Source organism: Gopherus flavomarginatus, chromosome 1, assembly GCF_025201925.1.
Source record: "Gopherus flavomarginatus isolate rGopFla2 chromosome 1, rGopFla2.mat.asm, whole genome shotgun sequence".
NCBI classification, from domain to species: domain Eukaryota; kingdom Metazoa; phylum Chordata; order Testudines; family Testudinidae; genus Gopherus; species Gopherus flavomarginatus.
The window spans coordinates 171,556,532-171,580,654 of NC_066617.1; the positions used below are offsets into that span (position 1 = coordinate 171,556,532).

At 44.5% G+C, this 24,123-nt stretch overlaps 2 protein-coding genes and 1 long non-coding RNA gene across 8 annotated transcripts in view; 1 reads left to right on the forward strand and 2 right to left on the reverse strand.

Moving 5' to 3' along the window:
* The window catches only part of IFT57 (intraflagellar transport 57), a 30,946-nt gene extending 20,231 nt beyond the window's left edge, over nt 1-10,715 (reverse strand). For both annotated transcript variants that reach the window (XM_050959920.1, XM_050959930.1), the window contains exons 1-2: nt 10,543-10,715; nt 3,017-3,179 (exon numbers count right to left, since the gene is read on the reverse strand). In XM_050959920.1, coding sequence (XP_050815877.1) covers nt 3,017-3,179; nt 10,543-10,709 — 330 coding nt within the window. In that variant the 5' untranslated portion in view covers nt 10,710-10,715. The remainder of the gene's footprint in view (nt 1-3,016; nt 3,180-10,542) is intronic.
* The window catches only part of HHLA2 (HERV-H LTR-associating 2), a 790,111-nt gene that overhangs the window by 745,348 nt on the left and 20,640 nt on the right, over nt 1-24,123 (forward strand). For 3 of the 5 annotated variants that reach the window (XM_050960696.1, XM_050960671.1, XM_050960691.1), the window contains exons 1-2: nt 12,551-12,570; nt 21,516-21,561. The gene's annotated coding sequence lies outside the window, so the exon portion shown is untranslated. Of the gene's footprint in view, nt 1-12,550; nt 12,571-21,515; nt 21,562-24,123 lie in introns of those variants that run through there. The other 2 variants (XM_050960680.1, XM_050960684.1) reach the window with 1 other exon arrangement.
* On the reverse strand, nt 17,223-24,114 carry LOC127055780 (uncharacterized). The gene is made up of 3 exons (XR_007775619.1): nt 22,814-24,114; nt 20,298-20,585; nt 17,223-17,823 (listed from the first exon to the last, which is right to left on the reverse strand). It is a non-coding gene; the product is annotated as an uncharacterized LOC127055780 (long non-coding RNA).

The window sequence follows — 24,123 nt, forward strand, 5'->3', positions numbered from 1 at the left end:
GAATGTTAAACTCAATTATTTTCGTGGAACACTGGTTCCTCTTCTGCTGAGGTGGAGGCCATCTAAACAGTAGCCCTCTCTCCCCTTAGAAGACTGGCTAATCTCCTGAGGGACAAACTGTCTAGTGTAGTCAGGAGGGGAAGTTTAAAAAGAGGGAAGATATAAACACTCATTTAGCACAAAAAGAGAGGTTGAGAACAAAATTTTTCAAGGAACCAAAGAACATGAAGAGAAAAAATTCCTGAATTGCCTAGACACCAGTACTAGGAGCATAGGTAACAAATAAGAGCAATTGGAATCGCTCATTTAATTATCATAAATTTAATCTAGATGGTATTATTGAAACCTGGTGCAATGATTCACATGATTGCAATGTTAAAATCAATGGTTATTGTGATGTGGCAGACCAGGTGCTAGCTTGTGCCATGGCCCCAGGCCTCACTGAACAGTTACAGATGCATAGCTGGAAACCAGTCTTACTTTCCTGTGTGTTGGCATTACTAAAATAGATATTAGATGTTAAATTGCTAAGGATGTGTTTAGTATTTAGACTTTATGAAATGCTGGTAGGATGCATATATCACTTATAATCTCTATGGCCCATGGTATAAAGTTATCTTGAGTATTTGCACTGTAAGCCTCTATAATTGTGTAACTCACCAAACAGGAAAAGGAGCAATGATTAAGGTAAAGTGCTCATCCACGGCCCACTGAAGGCACATGACGTATCAGGCAGCATCAAAGGACAGAGACTTTGTAGATTGCATTCCATACTCCCTCCAGGAGGGAGAGACCTACACATGAACTCATCCCATCAGTTTGGATAAAAATCCCTGACAAGGAGAAACTGAATCTCTCTTTGCTGTTTGAGTTCTCATAGGGGTTGAGCTAAGAAACAAAAAGCAGAGACCACCCAGGGTCAACCTGGGTTAGCCCTAAAAAACATTCAGTGGACAGATTATTGCATCTCTGTCACCTTTTGGAACCACAGACTGTGACTCATTTGTGCTTATATGTTGCCTGCTTTAAGCTGTAAAGCTCTTTTTCCTACTTAATAAATCCTTAATTAGTTTACTATAGAATTGGCTACCAGTGTTGTCTTTGGTATGAGATCTAAGATATAAATTGAACTGAGGTAAGGGATAGGTCTCTTGGGACTGGGAGCAACCTGAATATTTTGTGAGTTTTGGTTTAAGTGACCATTTATATCAATAAGTCCAGTTTGCTTGGATGGCAAGATAGACTAGAGTGCTCAAGGGGCAGTCTGTGACTGCATGGTAAGATGGTTACAAAGATCCAGGAGTTCACATTTGTCACTGGGTTGGTGAAACCTAATTACAGAGCATACCATCAGTTTGCTGTGTCTGTCCTGCTTTGACAGTCTGCTCTGAGGATGGCACTCACGGCTGTGAACCACTCCAGGCAGCATGACAGTTACAATCCATTTAGGAAGGATTGATTGGGCAAAAGGAAAGGGGGAGTGGCATTCTAGGTAAAAAAAAAAAAAAAAAAAAAATGGCATTACCTGTTTCCAAATCACTGATAATTTGGAAGAAAACAATAGTGAATGCAGATAAAGCATGATATGAGGTATTAGTTGGTGTCTGCTACAGAACACCAAATCACACAAGGGAACAGAATGACCACCTCCTTACACAGCTAACTATAATGTCTTGGGGGAAAAAGCTACGTGATCATGGGAACTTCAATTTGAGTGACATACGCTGTGCCGGTAATAGAGCATCCTTGGAATTTCTAATTCAAAAAGTGTTGCATCCAACATGCAGCCAAAGACAAATACTGGTAGCCAATTCTATAGTAAACTCATTAAGAATTTATTAAGTAAGAAAAAAAGAGTTATTTACAGGTTAAAGCAGGCAACATAAGCAAAATGAGTAGTAGACCTTGTCTTGACAGATGAAGAGGAACTGCTCATAAAACTAAAAATTAGTGGTAACTTAGGTACAAACTAACTTGATGCGTCTTTTCGATGAGATTACAAGTTTGATGGATAAAGGTCATAGCGCTGATAATATACTTAGGCTGATGTCCGCTCTGCCTCTTTGGTGACAACGACCTTAATCATTACTGTGCGTTTATGGTGAGGGATTGGAAACTGCAGGGAAATGTTTCTGGGGAACAGAGAAACTGGGGTTCACTGATTGTTACCTGCAAGGTAAGGTTTGGACTGGCAGAGTCTCGCTGAGTTTGCTGGCAAGGCAGATAGACTGGAGTGTCAAAAGGGAGCCGAGACACAGGTTAGCAACAGCACAGCTCTCAGTTGCTGTGGCAGAGGGGTAACACAGGATATTTTACACTGCAATAAAACACTTCTTGCTGGTCCAAGTCAGCTGACTCTGGTTTGAGGGGCTTGGGCTGTGGGGCTATAAAACTGCAGTGTAGATATTCGGGCTCCAGCTTGAACCCACAGTTGCTTACAGTTATGGGAATCCTGAGGAGAGCAACACATGTATAACGAGATCAAGTGTCTGGATGCTAAAGCTAGACAAATTCAGACTAGAAAAAAAGGAATAAATTTTTAAACACAGAGGGCAATTAACCATTGGAATAATTTACCAGGAGTTGTGGTGGATTCTCCATCACTGGCAATTTTTAAACAAGATTTTTCTAAAAGTTATGCTCTAGGAATTATTTTGGGGAAGTTCTATGACGTGTGTTATACAGACAATCAGACTCACTAGATGATTATAACAGTCTCTTCTGGCCTTGGAATCTATGAACTACTCAGAGTTTTGTGGGTGATAATAGCAGCCAAGGTTAAGAGCAAGCTTGCTGTAAAATGAAGCCATTTTTGCAGTTCACTACAGGGAATTAGTGGCCCCAGACTTTATAAGCTTCATGTTAAGTTTCATGGTACGAAACTTACAAATAAGAGTCTGTCAAGTCTTCGGAACTGTGAGCACAGAGAGATTTAAGAAGCAATTACTACCATTTCTGAAGTTTATAAGCACACCTAACACACCTTTGAAAACACAAAAATATGTTCAACACTTACAAATGATCGCAACTCTGAGAGTATGTTTGATATTGTTGCGTTGGGGTCATCATATTCTTGCGGCTGTTCAAAGGGATGTCCTGCTTTAGTAATCAGCCAAGCAGCAAGAGTGCAAAACATGTAGAACTGCTCGCCGGGATTAGTGGGCAATGCAAAGTAGTGCCTATTTGAAAAGGGAAAAAAGTTAAATATGGGATTCTCTGAACCTGAGATGCCTCAGTTATAGGGCAACACAGTATGGGAAAGCAGTTTCCTTGACAAGTCAGTTTGTGATAAGCTATTCACTTTTAGTAGCTTCCACCATAAATAAAGTCACAAAACGAGACCACCCAAGCCACTGTTATCTATCATGTATGTGACACACATAGAAAGACTAATTTCTATAAGACTACAGGTTTTAAATGCAGTTCATGTTTCCTGCCTTGACTGACTGAGCAACCAACAAGTGTGTCTATATGATGCAATAATGTGTAAGTTGTTTTTGGAGCTCCCGGTGGAACTAAACAGACCTCGGTCCTCCCTCTCCAGCTTGCTCAAGTAGTTTCAGTTGGGCTCACGCAATTTCAGTTACTCTGAATTGAGCTAGCCTCTTGCTTTTTATAAAACCCCAATAACTATTCTACATCACACTCAGACCCTTAAAATAGAGTGGGCTCAATTCTCTTCCCACTGACTTCTGTGAATTCAGAATCTGTCCCTATTATTCCAAAGACATCACCATCAAGTGATCACCTTGAAAGGGTCTATGCAAAATGTGCCTGCCAACAAATTGTACACAGAATAACATTAATTCGACTGATAGTGAAACATTAGAAATCTACCAAAGGAAAAAAAAAATGTGGTGTGAGAATAATTAGTTTAAATTCTCATGAGTGGCCACATGAAAAAATTGATGATAAATCTATAGCAGGGGTCGGCAACCTTTCAGAAGTGGTGTGCCGAGTCTTCATTTATTCACTCTAATTTAAAGTTTCACGTGCCGGTAATATATTTTAACATTTTTAGAAAGTCTCTTTCTATAAGTCTAGAATACATAACTAAAATATTGTTGTATGTAAAGTAAATAAGGTTTTAAAAATGTTTAAGAAGCTTCATTTAAAATTAAATTAAAATGCAGAGCCCCCCAGACCTGTGGCCAGGATCCGGGCAGTGTGAGTGCCATTGAAAATCAGCTTGTGTGCTGCCTTTGGCACAGGTGCCATAGGTTGCCTACCCTTGATCTATAGAAAAACAATAAGCAAAAAACAAAAAAAACAAAAACAGTATCAAAGGGTTGTGAATCTTAATTAAAAAAAAAGTCAGGAAAGAATTAATTCCAAATTTAAATATAAACCCATCTAGAAGAATACATTTATCAGGAAACCTCATTAGATGAGATATTAGATGTTTGGAAGAACTGTTTGTAGACGGGCCCAGGAAGAAGCCCAAAGAGGAAGAGGCAATGCAGAAGGACCCAGTGCCTGGCAAGTGGAAGACACATTCTTTGTTATTACAATAAATGGGAGGCATTTTGGGCTATGATCCATATAACTCTTATTTTGGAGGATATTACATGCAGGAGGTTGTAGTTACCTTCTGTTGAGCAGAGGAGCCATGCCATTTCTGTGGTGCCATTTCCCTGCTCCGCCACACCACATGGGATCCAAGATAGATTCCCAGAGAGGAAAAACTACTGAGACACAACTAGCTTTGTTTATATTATTATTTACTAACGCATGCTTATTTTAGAATATGCTTATTGTTACAAAAAGGGATCTGGGTTATAGTCTTAGCAGGCACAAGTGCATGTTTTATAGCAAGCCACCAGTCTGTTTGTAACTGTCATGCTGGAGTGCTGTTTTGAGTTTCACTGCTGTCAGCATTGCTGCAGTATCCCAGGCTGCTTTGATCACAAGTCCCAATAGCAACAAAGCTCCCGAGGATGGCTATATTTTCTTCCGCCCCTGTCTAGTCGCAGTATGCTGTCCGCAGTGGGAGAGTGAGACTGTCAATTCTACAGTTATAAAGCATGTGCATCCAAGCTCAGCATATTATTGATTTTTTCCCCAACTTTTTACCTACGCCAGGCTGGTGATGCTTGAAAACCAGGTGGTAGAAACACCAGATGATCAGCCAGATTCTGGGGCAGGGCATACTTGTAGTGGCCACCTCTGTAACTCACTAGCCCCTTCTCTGTTCATTGTTATGCTGTTCAGTCACCAGTCTTTTTTTTTTTTAAATCTATGCAAAAGGAGGTTTTTCAATGTTTCTGTAATATGCTTTGTTCTTAAATTGTTTTGGTTATAACATAGGACAAGTCAAAGTTTTTTTAAAAAGGTTTTAATAGAGAATCTGAATCCATATGAAACTATATCCATATTAAAGCTCAACTGCCTATATAAAATATAACTGTGGAAAACATTCTTAGGGCTTCCAGTTTTAGGTTTTAACTAGGGCTGGCAAGCGATTAAAAAAATTAATCATGATTAATCAATAATAGAATAACATTTATTTAAATATTTTTGGATGTCTTCTACATTTTTAAATATACTGATTTCAGTTACAACACAGAATAAAAAGTTTACAGTGCTCACTTTATTTTTTATTACAAATATTTGCACTGTAAAAAACAATAGTATTTTTCAGTTCATCTAAATACTGTAGTGCCATCTCTTTATCATGAAAGTTGAACTTAAAAACGTAGAATTATGTACAAAAAATAACTGCATTCAAAAATAAAACAATGTAAAACTGTAGAGCCTATGAGTCCACTCAGTCCTGTTTCTTGTTCAGCCAATCACGCAGACAAACAAGTTTGTTTACATCTGCAGGAGATAATTCTGCCTGTTTCCTGTTCACAATGTCACTGAAAGTGAGAACAGGCATTCACACGACACTGTTGCAGCCGGCATTGCAAGGTATTTATATGCTGGATGTGCTAAAGATTCATATGTCCCTTCATGCTTCATCTACCATTCCAGAGGACATGTGTCCATGCTGATGACAGGTTCTGCTCAATAAGGGTCCAAAGCAATGCAGACCGATCAATGAATGTTCATTTTCATAATCTGAGTCAGATGCTACCAACAGAAGGTTGATTTTCTTTTTTGGTGGTTCAGGTTCTGTAGTTTCCGCATCGGAGTGTTGCTCTTTTAAGACTTCTTAAAGCATACTCCAACACTTCATCCCTCTCAGATTTTGGAAGGCACTTCAGATTCTCAAAACCTTGGGTTGAGTGCTGTAGCTATCTCACATTGGTATCTGCTTTGTGTTTTGTCAAATCTGCAGTGAAAGTGTTCTTAAAATGAACATGTGCTCATTTATCTGAGACTACATAACTTGAAATATATTGCAGAATTTGGGTAAAACGGAGCCGGAGACATACAATTCTCCCCCAAGGATTCAGTCACAAATTAAGTCATTATTTTTTCAACGTGCACCATCAGCATGGAAGCATTTCCTCTGGAATGGCAACCAAAGCATGAAGGGGCATATGAATGTTTACCATATCCGGCACATAAATACCTTGCAATGCTGGCTACAGAAGTGCCATGTGAATGTCTGTTTTCACTTTCTGGTGACATTGTAAGAAGTGGCCAGCACTCTTCCCCGTAAATGTAAACAAACTTGTTTGTCTTAGCAATTGGCTGAACAAGTGAGTGGACTTGTAGCCTCCAAAGTTTTGTACTGATTTGTTTTTGAGTAGTTATGTAACAAAAAATTCTACATTTGTACGTTGCACTTTCACGATAAAGAGACTGCACTACAGTACTTGTATGAAGTGAACTGAAAAAATACTATTTTTAATCATTTTATAGTGAAAATATTTGTAATAAAAAATGAGCAGTACACTTTGTATTATGTGTTGTAACTGAAATCTATATATTTGAAAATGTAGAAAAAGATCCAAAATACTTCATAAATTTCAATTGGTATTCTGTAGATTAACAGTGTGATTAAAATGGCAATTAAGTGCAATTAATTGTTTTTGATCGCGATTAATTTTTGAGTGAAACACTGAGTTAACTACGATTAAACGACAGCACTAGTTTTAACTGATAAGATGCCCTCCAATACAAAACAAAATAACCCTGCATCGTTTATTCAAACACCACCACAAAAATCACCAGAAATGGTTACTCAAGTCGCGCTGACTTCACCTAGTGCAGTATGTTTATACAAGCAACCAAAACCCTCAATATACTGCAAAGCTCACATTAAATTTAGCAGTGGCACATAAAATCCAAGGCCCACAACAGTTTACAAGCATTAAACCCCCTCATCTACACCACCACGTGAACCTAGGATGAGGTTACACAAGGCATGTCTGATATCTTTTGCCTGTTTGGATCCAGCCCCAGTAACGACAGGTGCACTTTCTGGTTGCCTGTATTGGTCCTGCAAATCAGCAGCATTTTCAGTCCACTCCAAACAAAAATGCTGTTCTCGTACCTCACAGGTGTTGCGCAATGTGCAGCACGCCACAATGATATTGGTAACACTGGGAAGACAGCACAGTCTTTCCCAAGTCTGCCAGCTGTGCACTCCATCCTCATACTACAATCACTAAGCCTGAAACTGAACCTTCTTTTGCCAGGCCTTCTGAAGTCAGAGTATAGTTTAATGAGCCATGTCAGGAAAGGGTAAAAGCAGGATCCCCTAAAATTGGTGGGCACAGATACTTTATCACTTGGAGGGACTAGTGCATGCTTGCCCAAAAAGGTAAACACCAGGTCTCCTCAGCACCCTGGCATACATCTTGCCAGTACACCCCTTGCTGGTGTCCATGAACCTGCACCTGTGGTTGACCAAGGCCTGTATAACTAGGAAGTAGTGTCCTTTGTGGCTAACATTCTCTTGCTCCTTGCAAATAAACTATGGGCTTATGGCTACCATCAATGGCCCCAGTGCAGTTTGGGAAGCCCATTCCCTCAAAGCCAGCAATTATTTCAGGAACGTTAGGGCTGTGATTAGCCCAAAGCTGGCGGGTAAGTGATTGATTACACAACTATGAATGGTATGGAGAAAATGAATAGGAAAGTGTAATTTCAATATTCACATAACACAAGTACCAGGGCTTACTCAATAAAATTAACAGGCAACATGTTTAAAACAAACATAAGGAAGTACTTCTTTACACAGCACACACCAACCAGTGGAACTCGTTACCCGAGGATGTTGTGATGCCAAAAGCACAACTGGGTTCAAAAAAAAATTAAGTAAGTTCATGGAGGACAGGTCTATCAATGGTTATTAGACAAGACAGTCAGGTACACAATGCCATGCTCTGGGTGTCGCTAAACCTCCAACTGCCAGAAGCTGGGACTGGATCACTTGATAATTGCACTGTTCTGTTCATTCCCTCAGAAGCATCTGACACCATCCACTGTCAGAAGACAGGATACTGGGTAGATGGACCATTAGTCTGAGCCAGTATGACTATTTTTATAACCACAATCCACAGACAAACTGCCAACATCAAACTGGCTAGCCACAGACCTGTAGCATTGTGGAGTAGCCAGCTTCTAGATGGCAACAGCTACCCCTTTCTTCAATGATATGGCCTCACTCATATGCATATCCTGTCACTCGAAGGTCAGGGAAAGCTTCTCACACAGCTCCATGAAAGTCTACTTCTTCATGTAAATGTTCTGGAGCCACTGATAGTCATCCCAGGTCTGCAGGACAATGTGATTCCACCAGTCTGGGCTTGTGGCCCTGCTCAAGAAGCATGAGTCTACACAGTGGAAATCCATGGCTATGGTAGCAAGCACCAAGTGTGTCAAATGTGCTGCAGGTGCCAAGACTACCCTCCTTTAAGAGCTGCTGCCACCACCTTCAAAAGGGCAGACACCATAACTGAACTGTCCACTAGTCTCACAGACCTTGTGTGTGTGTGTCCTGCAACAACAGTGAAGCCATGAGCATGAACATGCAGACCCAGAAATGTCTTAGCTGGTGGGCTGAGAACACATCCACACAAGGCCAAAGGATGGACCGACAAGTTCTCCCACAATACCCCATGAACAGAGCCTTTGAGCAGCTCCAGCTAGCAAGGCATGAAGAACCCTGGATGCACACCAGAAGCTCAAGCTTTGAACAAAAGTCAATGCACCACCAATGTGGACAGGGCTACAGAAGTATGAAGTGTGCACACCACTGCAATGAGGCACAAAACTGCATTAAAAATACTAAGATTTAAAACCAAACCAAAACAAACACACTGAGTTTGTATTTACCTTCTCTGTGTTGAATGTGTGGGATGCACTAGGATCACATTTTCATACTTTATGCCTGAACTATATATATATAAATGGAGAATCTCATACATTCCTATGACCCCAAAGCTGGGGCTTTAAGGAACACACCAATTTTCATGGGGCTTGTGACAAAATCATGAAAGTGGACAACAGTGCAGTCTGCCAATGTACAAGCTGTAAGATTGAGACTTAGATTTTAAACGCTTCAGGGCAGGAACTTGCACATCCTCTTAGGTTCAAGTACTTCACACAATAGTATGGGGCCCTAATCCTATTGGGAGCCTCTGGGCACTAATACAGTATGAGTAATATTTTCATTAGTTCTCCAGTCACTGTACACTTATCCAAAGCAGATGAAACCTGAACCTCTCATAATACTTATTTTTTAAAATAGACACAAACTTAAAAAAAAAAAAGGAGAGACTTTTGGGAAGTTAATAAACTTTACAAGAGTTAGGGCTTGTCTACACTTAGGCTATGTCTACAGTAGCACTTTTTTTGGTAAAACTTTTGTCAGTCAAGGGTGTAAAAAAACCACTCCCCAACTGACAAAAGTGACAGTGCGGACAGCGCTGAGTCAGCAGGAAACACAGCTATCACCGCTCGTTGGCGGTGGTTTAATTATGCCTATGGGAGAGCTCTCTCCTGCTGGCACAGAGCAGCTACACAGGAGACCTTACAGTGGCACAGCTGCAACAGTACAGCAGTGCCACCATAAGGTCCGTCCCACAGACACAGATTTACAGTGCTGCAGCTCTGTAAACGATAGTGAAGATTCTGCCTATGACAAGGGGAAAGCATAGCTAGATCGGTATCACTACGTTGCTCAGGGGTGTGGATTTTCCACACCGCTGAGCGATGTAGTTCTACCAACTTAGGTTTGTAGCATAAACCAGGGCATAACCAGGCAGCCTGCCAATCCTGCTAACGAATATCTTACCCTTTCCTTGTGCGCCCCTTTCCGCCTGAACCCGTTCTCTCCCACCTCATACTTAGACTGCCAGCTCTTTGGGAAAGGGACCACCTCTTTTCCTGGCTGTACAGGGCTTAGCACGCCAGGGTCCTGGTCCACGACAACCCCCCACTCCCGTCCAAGAAGCGAGCAGCAAACCACCCCTACCCTTACCGGGGATGCGTATGTGGTGGGGGGGGGGGGCTGCTGCCAAGAGGCCCCTGTACATCCCCGCGCCCCTAGACTGTGGTGGGGTCAGACCCAGCTGCCCCCGTGGCCAGCACAGTGAGACACCCTCTCGCCCCACCCCGGTCACCGGCCGGGTCAGGGGTCACCTGGACAGAGGCCGCAGGTGGTGGCGCCGCAGCGCCTCCTCTTCGTAGTTCAGCAGCTTCAGCTTCTCCAGCAGATCCTCCATCAGCGCAAACATGTGATAGGCCGCGCCCGGGCCCCGCTCCGCCGCCTCCAGCTCCTGGGCGCCGCTGCCGGCCTCCTCCGCCATCAGCCCCCAGCCCCCAGCCACACACTCACACCCGCAGCGCAGGTGCGTCACCGGGGAAACAGACTCCACCCCCTGTCCCCACCCCGCGCCAGCGTTCCACCAATCAGCTCTCCCAGCCTCGCCTTCTACTCTGATCCACCAATCATTACCTCGCTGCGGCTCCTACCTTGCACCTATCAACTGCCCAGATTCTGGCCCAGGTCTCCGCTCACTCATCCAATCACCTCTCAGAGCCCCGCCCCTCATCAGAAGCGTCTTAGAGTGTAAAGGGCTTGGGTCTGTGCTACGCATTTTGTGTACGTCACTTCCGCTGGCCGACTGTACAGGAAAACCATAGAGACTGGGCCCCATGGATACGTTGCTGAGCAGTCACTGCCGTGTCTTCCAGCGGGGGGAGAAGAGGCTTTGCTTCTTCTTCCCCGCCACCCACTGATTGGCTGAACGCAAAAAGGGGCGGGAGGAGTCGCAGCGGACCCCAAGGGGCGGGGCTGAGTGCCAGAGCCGAGAGCTGATTGGCGGAACGGCCAGAGGGCCGCCCCTTCCCGTAGTCTTTCTTCGCGGCCTGCGCAGGATGCAGATGACGTCCCGCCCGGAGCCGGGGCAGGGGCTCCCTGCCAGCGCCTGAGGCCCCCACGATGGGGAGCGGGCGGGGGACCCCCTGCAACCGCCCCGCCCACACATGAGGAGCGGGTGGGAGACTAAGCGACCCGCCCACGCTCCGGGGAGCGGGCGGACGCGCTGCCCCCGGGCTTCAGGGCAGAGGGGACTGTGGCTGAGATAGAGCCCGAGCTGTGGCTGGGCAGGTTGGGGGCAGCTCGTTGCCTCGGTGTCTCTGTGGCGCCCTGAGGTAGCTTCCCAGCCCTGAGTGAGCGCTGAGGGTAAGCTTGAAAGCTTTGCTTCGCTCACCTGCAGAAGTGGATCCAATCAAAGCTGTTACCTCCGCCTCCCTGTCTGTCTCTCTGGGGCAGCGCAGATCTTCGGTGTGTGAAAGCTTCTCGCCTGTTTTTTGGGGGGATGGGCAAAAGGGTAAGTCTAGGAATTTGGGAGGTCGGATGGTTTCCACTTGCTACTGAGGATAAACTTGACCTAACCCTGTCTAGTTCCCACGGTCAGTCTCAGCTTGGAAGCACCTGGCTTTTAAAGGATGAAATTCATCTGCGGCGCCATGAAAGACACAAACCCAGCTGCATACAAGGGTGTAACGTCACTTTGAGCAACCCTCCCGTTTTCCAACTAGCTGCAGTTTCTACCACATAAGGAAACCATCTGTGCTCCTGCTCAGGAATTGCTGCTGCCTGGTCCATGAGCAGCAAAGAGTCCTGTGGCACCTTATAGACTAACAGACGTTTTGGAGCATGAGCTTTCGAGGGTGAATGCATGTCATGCATCTGAGGAAGTGGGTTCACCCACGAAAGCTCATGCTCCAAAACGTCTGTTAGTCTATAAGGTGCCGCAGGATTCTTTGCTGCTTTTACAGATCCAGACTAACACGGCTACCCTCTGATACTTGGTCCATGAGGTTGCAGATCGGGAGCAAAGGTTACTGGGCATACTCAATTCATGTGCGCATGATCAGTGCAGCTAAAGTGGGGAATCTGGAGCAGGATCTATTTCTGTCCTTACAAGGGCACTACCAAATGCCTACTGGGAACAGGTTTCACCAGTCCCTCATATCTTTCAGCTGCAGTAAATCTATTACGTAATTGTAAGAGCAACACATCTTTCAGCCCTCAAGTCTTTTGGTGTACTTGAATAGACTTTTGACCTCCAAGGAATATTACTTAACCCACCCACCTCTTTCTATAGAGAGGCATAGTTCAGTTTGGAACAGCTGACTGTGGCAGCACTGATTTCATTTACTGTGAGTACCATTTTTGCAATTTAGACCAAATGCTTAACAAAAATAGAAATATGATTAACGGCTGTTAAAGAGGGGGAAGTGTGAATTTTAAGAATGGATTTGTTTGGTCAGTAATTTAATTATGTTTAACTTATTAAAAGGTACTTTCAAAACTCAAATGCCATAATTATCCTATTGTCATATTTATTCCTTTAATACATTTGTTCATAGGTTTCTTACTACGTAGTCTGTCGCCTGACCTCAGGCTCACAGTTCTTTCTCTGTCTAAATTTCAACAACAGATCTGATTTTTTTTATTTACTGCCATTAAGTTTGACTTGCTAACAATTTTCAAAACTAATGTGAATTCAAATATCTGACAGTCAGTAAGAGTATATCCAGTGTGCTTGTAACTCTGTCCTATTCTTAATGGAGAGACAAGGTGGATGAGGTAATATCTTTTATGGGACCAACTTCTGCTTGTTTGGTTTTCATTTCAGATGGCTAAATTTAGTATCTTCCACTGTTCTATACAGGGTAGTTGTAGTCATGTCTGTCACAGGATAGTAGAAGGACAAGGTGGTTGAGGTCCAATCAGAGATTATCTCACCTGCTTTGTTTCTCCATTAAGTATAGACTCACAACAAAATGTATAGAAGCTCTAACAACTTGAATAATATTACACTAGATCAAACATGTCTTAGTTCTTTAGATCAGTCTCAAACTTGATGTAAAAAAAAATATACTAGCTATCTTTTATTTGTGCTAAATGGAGGGAGCAGTTAAATGCCCCTTTGTGTAGTGATAGCTGAAGGATGAGGACACTAGCAACACAGGGCAAGGTTTCACAGAGCAAGCCCAATCAGAAGCTAAGCCATGTAGATAGAAGGGTTTACCTGGGGACTGACTGGAAAAGCAGAGACTGATGGATTGATTGGTTTCATTTTTGTGTGTTAGAGAGAGAGAGTGAGAGGACTCGCTAGAGGCAGGCACAGATATCTGAGTATGGAAAATACCTCCTGTTTAACTGACACAGTTCAGGGCATCAGCACCTGTACTCTCCCTGTGTGGTCCAGCAAGGGCACCTGCTCAAGGCTTCTGGCTTCCCAGCTGTTGCTGTTGTTGGGTATTTCCAGGCTGAAGTTTCCTGGCTATACTGCAGCTGCCCCAGCATCAGCCAGACTACCTAAGCAGGCTTACTTCATTTCTTTCCTCATAGATGTACACAGTGTAATTCCCACAGTTAAGTTACCACACAGCTCTTTATAGCAAGTACACTTATTCTCAAGGTGAAAGCATTTTGGAAAAAACATATTAAAAACAAAATAATCTATATACATGCTAATATGCTTATCAAAGATCACCCCATTACTCCTGTAAGGGCTCTGGTTGGTGATTAGTCCTTCAGACCCCACATAGAGGTCTCTCCTGTGGTCATAAAATCATCACAGCTTCAACTCCGAACCAACACATTCACTCTTGTGTGGCCGCAGTAGGCCAAAGCCATTCCAACCCTTTCCTAAGGAATGGGGCCCTCTATGGATTGGAGATCTTGCCTGTTTGCTGGATCAGGTAGAAGGCCTTGATTCAGTTTAAACTGAGGTTATTTATGCCAAAATCCTTTGTCTATTGGTCTCTGGAGAATCCAGTTTCAACCAGTATATGCAAGCCTCTCTCTAGGCGGTAGTAGCTACATTTCAGTCATCATGGCAAATTCCAAAGGAACATAGCTTCCTTTCACATTGAAAGCCAGCCAAATTGATCTCTAGCTCAGGCTTTAAGACAGTCTGACCGGATGTTCAGTCTTTCTGTCATTGGTTATCTTACTGCATCACGAAAGCTTTTGCTGACCACCTGATTACTGACTATGTACTGGCATTCCTTAGTAAATGCACTCTGTAATTTGTTGGTCTTCCATCCTAATAATATGTCCATATCAAGAAAGCCGCTGAAATTGAACTGCTGCTGATGGGGAGAGTTGTTGGGTTGAGCTACCACTACTCTCATTGCCAAGATTGTCCTGCCACTTAATATGGAGCAGCTGGCAAAGACAAAGAATCAAAAATGTCAGTCTGCCACTCTTCATCCTTCCTCACTGCCAACAATACAGTTGGTATAACCATAGTTCTGTAGAGCCACAGCTTTGTAGTAATCTTGGTGGCCCAGTATCTCCACATATGCCGCTGAAGGGCCTGACACACACATGCTTGCTGTTGTAAGAGCACCCCCATCTTTTGAGCATCCTCCAGTCTGTTGCTTCCCGAGTACAGTATTTGACAGTTGCTACCCAGGAGCGGCACCAGGGTTTCTGGTGTCCTAGGCAGAATTTGGAGGGCAACATTTTGTGTGCTCCCCACGAGGCGTGCGGGAGCTTCTGGTTCCGCTCCCATCGCGCCGCCAAAGGACGACTCTCTGCCGAAATGCCGCAGGCGACATTGGCTGCTCAATTGCCTGCCGTTGTTTTCCATGGCACGTCGGCAGAAGGTCCTTCTTCGGTGGTGTGACGGGAGTGGAACCAGAAGCTCCCGTGTGCTCCAGGGGGAGCACACAAAATGCCACTCCCTGAATCCTGGTGCCCTAAGCAACCGCCTAGGGTCGCCTAATGGAAGCGCTGGCCCTGTTGCTACCTGCTTGTTATGTCCGCACAGGTTAGTACTGCACTGCTAGTAATCTGGAGGTGGAGGTTACTTAATGGTAATAGTCAGTGACTTAGTTGTATCTGGATTAATAACCAGACCAACGTGTGCTGCTTATTGCTTGACCAGATTGGCCATTAGCTGCAGCAGTTCACCATACTGAGCCAACAAGAAATAAAAGTGGAAAGAGAAGGGTGAGGGGAAGAAGGTGCCCCTGAGATGAGGTGGAGGGAGGGGAGTCCACACAGACACTCTGCTGTGGTGGAAGGTGGAAAAGAGGGAGCACAGAGAGCCCCTAAAATAGAGGGAAAGAGGGAATGCAGTTCAGTGTTCATTGTTATCAATTCTATTCCATATCATATGAATCATGGATATGAGTGTCAGGTAGACCTTACAACCTGGAATTTAAGTTATGCTGCTATACTGGCAAAACCCTCTTAAGTGTAGATGCAGTTTATACCTCCAAAAAAAAAGTGCTTTTGCTGGTATAGTTTAGTTTATGCTACTTTGGCAAGCAAGATAAATATAGTGGCAAAAGTCCTTTTATGCCAGTGTAACTGCTTCTACTAGGGCTTTTGCTGGTTTAGAAATACACACACACATACCACCCCCCTTAACCAACATTGCTATACTAGCAAAAGTTTCTAGCACCAAACTGGCTTAATTCTAGGACAGGGGTGAGCAAACTATGGCCCGGGGGCTGCATCCAGCCCTCCAGAGGCTTTAATACAGCCCTCAAACTCTCGCCGGGGAGTGGAGTCCAGGGCTTGCCCTGCTTTGGCGCTCCAGCCAGGGAGTGGGGTGGGGCGTTTGCCCCGCTCCATTTCGCTCCCAGAAGCAGTGGCATGCCCCCCCTCCTGCAGGGGTGGCTCCAGGCCCCAGCACGCCAAGCGCATGCTTCGGGCAGCAAGCCGCGGGGGACACTCTGCCGGTACCACGAGGGCGGCAGGCAGGCTGCCTCCGGCAGCTTGCCTGCAGAGAGTTTGCTGGTCCTGCAGCTTCGGAGGACAGTCTGACCGGATGTGGAAGCTGCGAGACCAGCAGACCCTCCGCAGGCAAGCCTGCCTGCTGTACTTGGGGCGGCAAAATCCCTAGAGCCGGCCCTGCCCTCCGGCACCTACACGTAGGGGCAGCCAAGGGCTCTGCATGCTGCCCCTGCAGTACCCATTGGCCAGGAACCGTGGCCCATGAGAGCTGCAGGGGCGGTGCCTGCGGACAGGGTGGTGTGCAGATCCACCTGGCTGCGCCTCCGTGTAGAAGCCAGAGTGGGGACATGCCGCTGCTTCTTGGAGCTGCTTGAGGTAAGCGCTGCCAAGAACCTGCACCCCTGAGCCCCTCCTGCAACCAACCCCCTGCCCCAGCCCTGATCCCCTTCCCTTCCTCCCTCTGAAACCCTTGGTCCCAGCCTGGAGCACCCTTCTGTACCCTCAGCTCCTAATCCCCATCCAGAGCCCTCATCCCCCTTCAACTCACCCCTAATTTCCCCATGAGCAGTCATGACCTGCCATTCAATTTCCATACCCAGTTATGGCCCTCAGGCTAAAAAGTGTGCCCACCCCTGTTCTAGGATGACCAGATGTCCCATTTTTATATGGACAGTCCTGATATTTGGCACCTATTACTCCCCAGCCCCTGTCTTGATTTTTCACACTTGCCGTCTGGTCACCCTACCTCTTTCTGACTTTTAAACCACTTCTGCCTTTTTATTAAAGAAAAACTTGCAGTATTGGCATATACTTCTTTATGAAAAAAATCAGTTTCCAGTTAGGTAAAGTGCCCCCAAGAGGAATGGTGACAGAAGAAATAGCACAAAGAGAACATATTACAGGATCCCAAAAGACTTCTCAACTTTTGACTACTTCTGCGGAGTTGCTACATACATGCTGGTTTCGGATAATTTCTGAAGTAACCCATATAAGGATCTACCACTGTAAACTGAAATTACTGAGTTCTGTAACAGCAGCGTCACGTTGCCCCCTTTCAGTGCTGGTTTCTGAAATACGGAGACAGCATACAAGATAAGGGGCTTCTAACAGGTAAAATGTGCCCTGGATTTGGTCTGTCGCAGCTAGAGATGGAAAACATCTAGGGTTTGGCTTCCTTGAGCTAATACAGGGATTTAACAATTTATAGACTGTAGTCATGTATTCTTTTTTGTGCAACAAAAGTCATCGGCACTAATATGCTGCTTTGGCTACCTGCAGCTTTCCAAGTTAGCTTTACTTCCTTATTGATAGAAGTATTAAGAGCTTTAATTCTTGTAAGCACTTACACATACTTTAAATCAGCTGTTGCCAGGTTACAATCATAAAGAGAGAGTAAAACGATCATCTGAAATGCCGTAGGCAAAGGAATAAATAAATCCTGGTTCTGAAACCAGACATGTTTTATAGGGTCCAAATCTGCTTTTATTTCAACTGGTAAAAATAGTTACTCCACTAAGAGTGTCACAGATAAAAACTATCTGTTCCATCTTGTATTTAGTGGTGGTGCTTGTAGTACCTTTCCCAGACCTGAAGAAGAGCTCCGTGTGGGTCAAAAGCTTGTCTCTCTCACCAACAGAAGTGGAGCCAATAAAATATAATCCCTCATCCATTTTCTCTCTCTAATATCCAGGGTGGATCCTTATAGAGTGACACTGCATGAGCAACAAAATGGCAGATGAAATTCAACAGTGATAAATGCAAGTAATGCATCTTGGAAAAGAACTCCACATATTTAATGATGGGTTTTAAATGAGCTGTTACCGCTCAAGAAAGAGATCTTGGGGTCATGGTGAACAGTTTTCTGAAAACTTCAGCTGAGTGCACAGCAGCAGTCAAAAACGTTAATGGTATGTTAGGAACTATTAGGAAAGGGATAGAAAATAAGACAGAAAATATCACGATTCACTAATCCATGGTGTCTCTACAGCTTGAATACTGTGTCCAGTTCTGGTCACCCATCTCAAAAAAGGATACAGTGGAAGTGGAAAAAGTTCAGAAAAGAGCAACAAAGACGATTAAGGGTATGGAATAGCTTGCATATGAGGAGAGACTAAAAGTATAAGGGCTGTTCAACTCAGAAAAGAGATGAGTAAGAGGGGATGTGATAGAGATCTATAAAATCATGAATGGTGTGGAAAAAGAGAATCAAGAAGTGTTATTTACCCTTTTCCATAATACAAAACCAGGGGTCACTGATTAAATTAATAGGCAGCAAGTTTAATACAAACAAGAGGAAATATGTTTGCACACAGTGCAGAATTAAGCTATAGAACTCATTGCTCTGGGATGTAGTGATGACCAAACGTATAACTAGGTTCAGAAGAGAACCGGTTAGGTCCATCAATGCCTGTTAACCAAGATGGTCAAGGAGGACGGCTGTGGATACATATACTGGGGAAGACATATTACCTCACACACTCCAGTCAGTTCAGCTCCCTGGGCTACATGGCCACAATTTCACACCTCCCCTCTAAGATCCAATTCAGCTGTGAGTGCCATAGTTTTGATAAGGCATGAGTTATTGTGTTTTAATAGCTCTATAAAGAGTCGTACTGGCTTCATGCTAGGTAATTTTCAAGTGTTTATCATGGGCAGCTAGTGAGCTGACTGTTGGGGGGGAGGCTAGTGCCCAGCCCCTCCCCTTCAGCCCTCCTTCCTCCATAGTAGCCCAGAGCACCCCCACTGTGGCCTCTGGCTCCAGCGCTGGGTGGCTGGACAGTGTGGCCGCAGCATACCAGCCCCAGTATGCCAGGCGACGCGGTCCAAGGACTGAGTAGGCAGTGCGGCCCCAGCGCCAGCTGCCCTGAGTCCCCTTGGCAGGCCGGCCAACTAGTCTGGGCCAGGGCAGAGCACCGGAACTGCACCAGGCTGCCTGGGGAGGCACAGCCTCCCCAGTTTATGATACCCACCTCCCATGGTGTTCCCCCTCTTTACCAGGTTATTCAAGTGTCTTTCCTAAAGGCAACTCACTTCCCCTCCTTTTCCTGTAGTGATAGCATAGTTTTACACACTGTCAGAAATGGCAGTCACAACCCCTCCAGCAGGGTCATTGTTGTACTTTGCATCTAGATTACAGCTGTTTACTCCAACCTACCATAATTACCTCTATTTTGTCTAGACTGGGTTTTAAACTATTCCCTACACATCCTGGGTCATTCATGCAACTGCCACAAGGGTGGAGGGTCAGATCAGAAGAAAGATTAGAATTGGGGGTCTGAAAGGTATGGCTGGACGTAGTGAATACCTTCCTTGTCCTAGCCACCCCAGAGATATTTGCCTTATCATATAGATAAAACTGTAATTTATCCTCTAGGGCATATGTATAGTATGGTTTTCCACTGGATAGCATTTGAAACCTACAGGAGTGTAGCAGGATGGAACACTCACTGCCATAGCGCCTCCTGCTTGTCAGTCTGGGAATTAGCTTATCCAGCTCAGGAGAGCCCTCCTCTGGTCTTTTACTCCCCTGTCCTTACCCCCATTTGCAGTCCCTTTATCTTCACCAGTTCAGAAACTGGTGCTCCTTACATTGGGTTGCTGCCCCATGACAGTATCCCACACTCTGGGTCTCCCCTCCCAGGGGAACCCCAAACCTGTATCTCCACCTTACCTCAGTGGCTACTGCCAGTAATCATCTAGCCCCTTCTCTCAGGGGCAAATGGCAGTCTGAAAAAGCCACTCATCACTGGCAAGGGAGTTGGACCCGCTGCCTTTTCTTGCCGTGTCTGCCTCCTTGGAGCCCTAATACCTCCTCAAGCCTTCACTCAGGTGGAGCTGCAAATAGTCAATCAGCCTAGGCTCTGGTTCAGAGCAGGGCAGGAAACAAAGTCACTGAGCTCCAACCTTGTACTCAGGTGAGGCTGCAAACAAAGTCAGGAAACTCAGGCTTTCCTTCAGCTAGCCTGAGGGAGCGGGAGACTGCTACCCACTGCTTGGGTGACAGGGGGGATGCAGGCGCTCCCGCTCCATTGCATCCCAGCCCAGGGCCCTAAGAGTGGTTGAGGGTTCTGCCACCATGTCAACGGGGATCCAAGTCATAACATGCTGAAACACCCTCTGCCAGCATTGCAGCCAGACAGGGGTCTACCACCTCTGGGCCACTTGCACTCTCCCCCTCCAAAGATACCTGCTGGTCCACTGAGGTAAGTTGATCAGTGGGGGCCTCAGTCACCAGAAGAAGTTCTACTGAGGTTGGGCCAGTCAGTGATCTAGGTCACCCATCTGTCTCCTGAGAGGTCGGGTGGTCCGGGCCAGTCATCTCCTTTCTGTGGGGCCAAGTAGTCCAGGGGTCTGGGCCAGTCATCTGCACTCTGTGGGCTTGCTGCCACCTCTCAGCATGAGTGCTCAGGAGACATATCTGTTCCTTCCAGTGGCTGTTAAAGTTGATGAATGTACTAAGTACCTTTCTTTCAAGCTAAATGGAAGGAGGAATTAAATACCCTTTAATGTAGTGATAGATATCAACAATAGACAGCCACTGCTTGAGGCAATCGGCCACACTGAACAGAAGCTAAACTATGTGACTGTGGGGTTTCCTTGGGACTGACTGTGAAACGCAGTGGTTTGGCGATTGATTGGTTGCAGCTGTGTGTATGAAAGGCTGAAAGCAGGAGGTAGCCAAGAGACAGACCTTCTTTTGGGCTAGAAGGGTAGACTTGGATTTCTTAGTGAAAACTACCTGCTATTAGTTCTTACTGTGTTCAGCGAAACAGGACTTTGTTTACATTGTATGTGAATAAACAGGATTGCTCTGAAGAAATACCTGACTTCTTTCATCAATTTCTCCTTCTAACAAAAACAACCCAGCAAGGCCCCAAGTATAGGCTAGCAAAGGGGTAACAGCCGTAATAGTATTAACTAGTGGAGGATGATTTTTCTTTGGCTCAAATGATAGAGGTCTGTGTTTCTAAAACAGGAGGCTCTAGCTTCTATATCTTCCTTGCACCTCCAGATCTGTATGGGCAGTTTAACTGGCAGTCTTGATTTCGGTATACACATGGCCATGAATTTATTTCAGTTATCCTCTATATAATCGAAGTTGACTTGCAAACTTTCTGGATGAAACATGCCGCAGCACTGTAAATTATAACATGGAAGCAAATGAGATTAAAATTGGCTGGAACCCTCCAAGGGCCAGTTGTGCAGATTCTACAAACTGGATCTTACAGAATCTGTTCACATACATTGGCAACAGGCTAACACCTGACCATTTGCTTGAAGTTTCAACTCTATAACTTTAATTTCTAAGGGGAGCTCCCATGCCTTCCCTCTTGCTGCTTCTCGAGGCCCCAGCCAAACTTCTAACTTAACCTTTGCTGTCTTATCATTTTGTGTGTGTTTTCAGGAGGTGTTGGATGGCTGCTTCATGTGTCTTCAGAGGGGATTTCCAGGTAGGGACACACTGTTATACTGCTAACCCATCTGGGTCTTTCTGATGACAGGAAACACCTGCTCCCAGCCACATAGGCAAGGGGAGTAGGAAAACACTTCCATTCCAGCAGCTTCTATAAAAGCAGCAGTGAGATAGTGCATCACATTGTATGTGGCTACAGAACCAACTGTTTTAAAAATGTTGACAGTATTGGACTCTTGAACTTAAATACAGTGCTTAATCTGTAATAAAAGAGGTGCTGGGACTCAAGCAATGTTTTTATTTTCATAACTGATGCAGCAAGGCAGAGGTGCCAGAGCTGTGAACTGCTCAAGCCTAGAAGTGCTGGGGCTCAGCCCTGACACAAATGAAGTACTGCTTAACTAGGGGCTGTGTTGATATCACAGACACCCTGACTAAGGAAGAGATTCAAACCATCAAATCCTTAAAAAATGGGAAAGCTCCTGGCAAGGATAACTTGAATGCAGAATTGTTCAAGGTAAATTCAAATTTAGCGGCATCTAACCTGGCCCATCTATTTACATCAGTCTGAGAAGGGGGAAAAGTGCCAGGTGAGTAGACCAATGGGATTATAGTGAAGTTACCAAAGAAAGGAGCTCTCAGTGATTGTAATAATTGGCATGGTATCACACTTTTATCTGTGCCAAGCAAAGTCTTGTGTAAGATCATAGTCCAGTGTATATCAGATATGTTGACAGCATTCTCAGAAAAGAGCAAGCAGGTTTTCAGAAAGGGCATGGATGCACAGACCAGATCTTAACTCTATGAAGCATAACAGAACAATGCTTAGAATGGCAACAGCATCTCTACATAAACTTCGTAGACTTTGAGAAGGCTTTTGATAGCATTCACAGGACAAGCCTATGGTGCATTCTGCAGGCACATGGATCCCTCTCCGTATAATCAACATCATCAAAAGCTTCTATTTCAACTTTACATGCAGCGTTGATCACCGTGAGCTCAGTTTTGAAGTCAAAACAGGAGTTTTGTCATCGAGTGTGTCGTGTCTGCAATCCTCTTCAACATTGCCATTGACTAGGTAATGCAGTGTGCAACAGAAGACATGCCAAGAGGCATTAAATGAACACCATTCTCATCCCTAGAAGACCTGGACTTCACAGATGATGTTGCTCTCCTGTCACACACCCAACACCATATAAAAACAACTTGACTCAATGCATTCAGCCAGCAAATTGGACTGAAAATCAATCACAATAAGACCGATAATATGAGCTTTAATATTGCCTCACCATCCTTGATAGAGGATTGTGTTCTCAGCAGTGTAGAAACATTCACAAACTTGGGCAGCACTATCAGCCAGGATGGTGGAACAAGCCAGGACATCTGGATCAAAATCAATAAAGCCAGGAACACCTTCAGGAGCTTAAATACAGTCTGGAAATAATAAAAAATAAAAAACCAAACTCAGAGCTGCGTACTTTCAACATTACTTTACAGTACAGAATGCTGGGGAATGACAATGTATGACATGTCCAAACTGTCTTCATTCCATACAACCTGCCTCAGAAAAATCTTCTGCACCTTTTGGCCCAGAACAATCTCAAACCAAGATCTATTAACACAGTGCAGCCAAGAGGATCTGAGCACCATCATTGCCTGGAGGCACTGGAGATGAATTGGCCGTGCGCTTCGGATGGGAACTGATTCCATCACCAGAGTAGCATTAAAAGATGGACACCTGAAGGCAAGCGAAAACGAGGCCACCTGAAAAAAACATGGTGAAGAGTTGTGGAAACTGAGCTGAGAAACCTGGGGCACAGCTGGGGAACCATTGAAAGACTTGCCAGAAACAAACAGTAGTGGAGGAGCTCTGTCACTGCCCTAAACGCTAGAAGCATCATGGTAACATGATGATGATGATAAATAGGGGCAGAATTGAGCTGTTAGTTTAAATCTCACTATTCTCTGAACTACAAAGACAACTTGTTAATTGCATAACTTTGCTGCATACAATAATTAGACTTATCACATTTGTTTAAAATCAGTTTTTCTTTGTCTTTAATGGTTCCTCACAACAGATTAAAGACTGGTAATTTTCTTTTATGTGATATTATCACTTTTCCTTTTTGTAAAATCAAGTTTCTAGCCCTCAAAGTTGCGGAGAAAATCTTGACAATATGAATGCTGAAGACCCAGAAACCAGAAGACATTTTTTTTCCTTTTAAATTGTGATTTTTAAGCCCTTTATGATTTTGAGAGCCTGACTCTTAATTTTTGAATACTTGGGATTAGCAGTGGAGTTGTTTGTATATTTCTCATTTAGGTCCATGATCATGTAGCTGGTAGGTGTGCATCCCTGCATTAGCCTGGAGCCCTGTTAAAGTAACTGGGGCTCCACAGTGTTGCAAAAGTTCACCCACTTGAAATGTTGCAGAATCAGGACTTTAAACTCTTGATAACAGACCTGCACTATGTCTAGAAAGGCCCTTTCACATCTAGAGCTATATAAATAACATCATAATAATTGTTGATTATTACAGTACAATAGGATAAGCATTTTACAGGCCTTAAACTCTTATTATTTTTTCTCCTCTGTGTT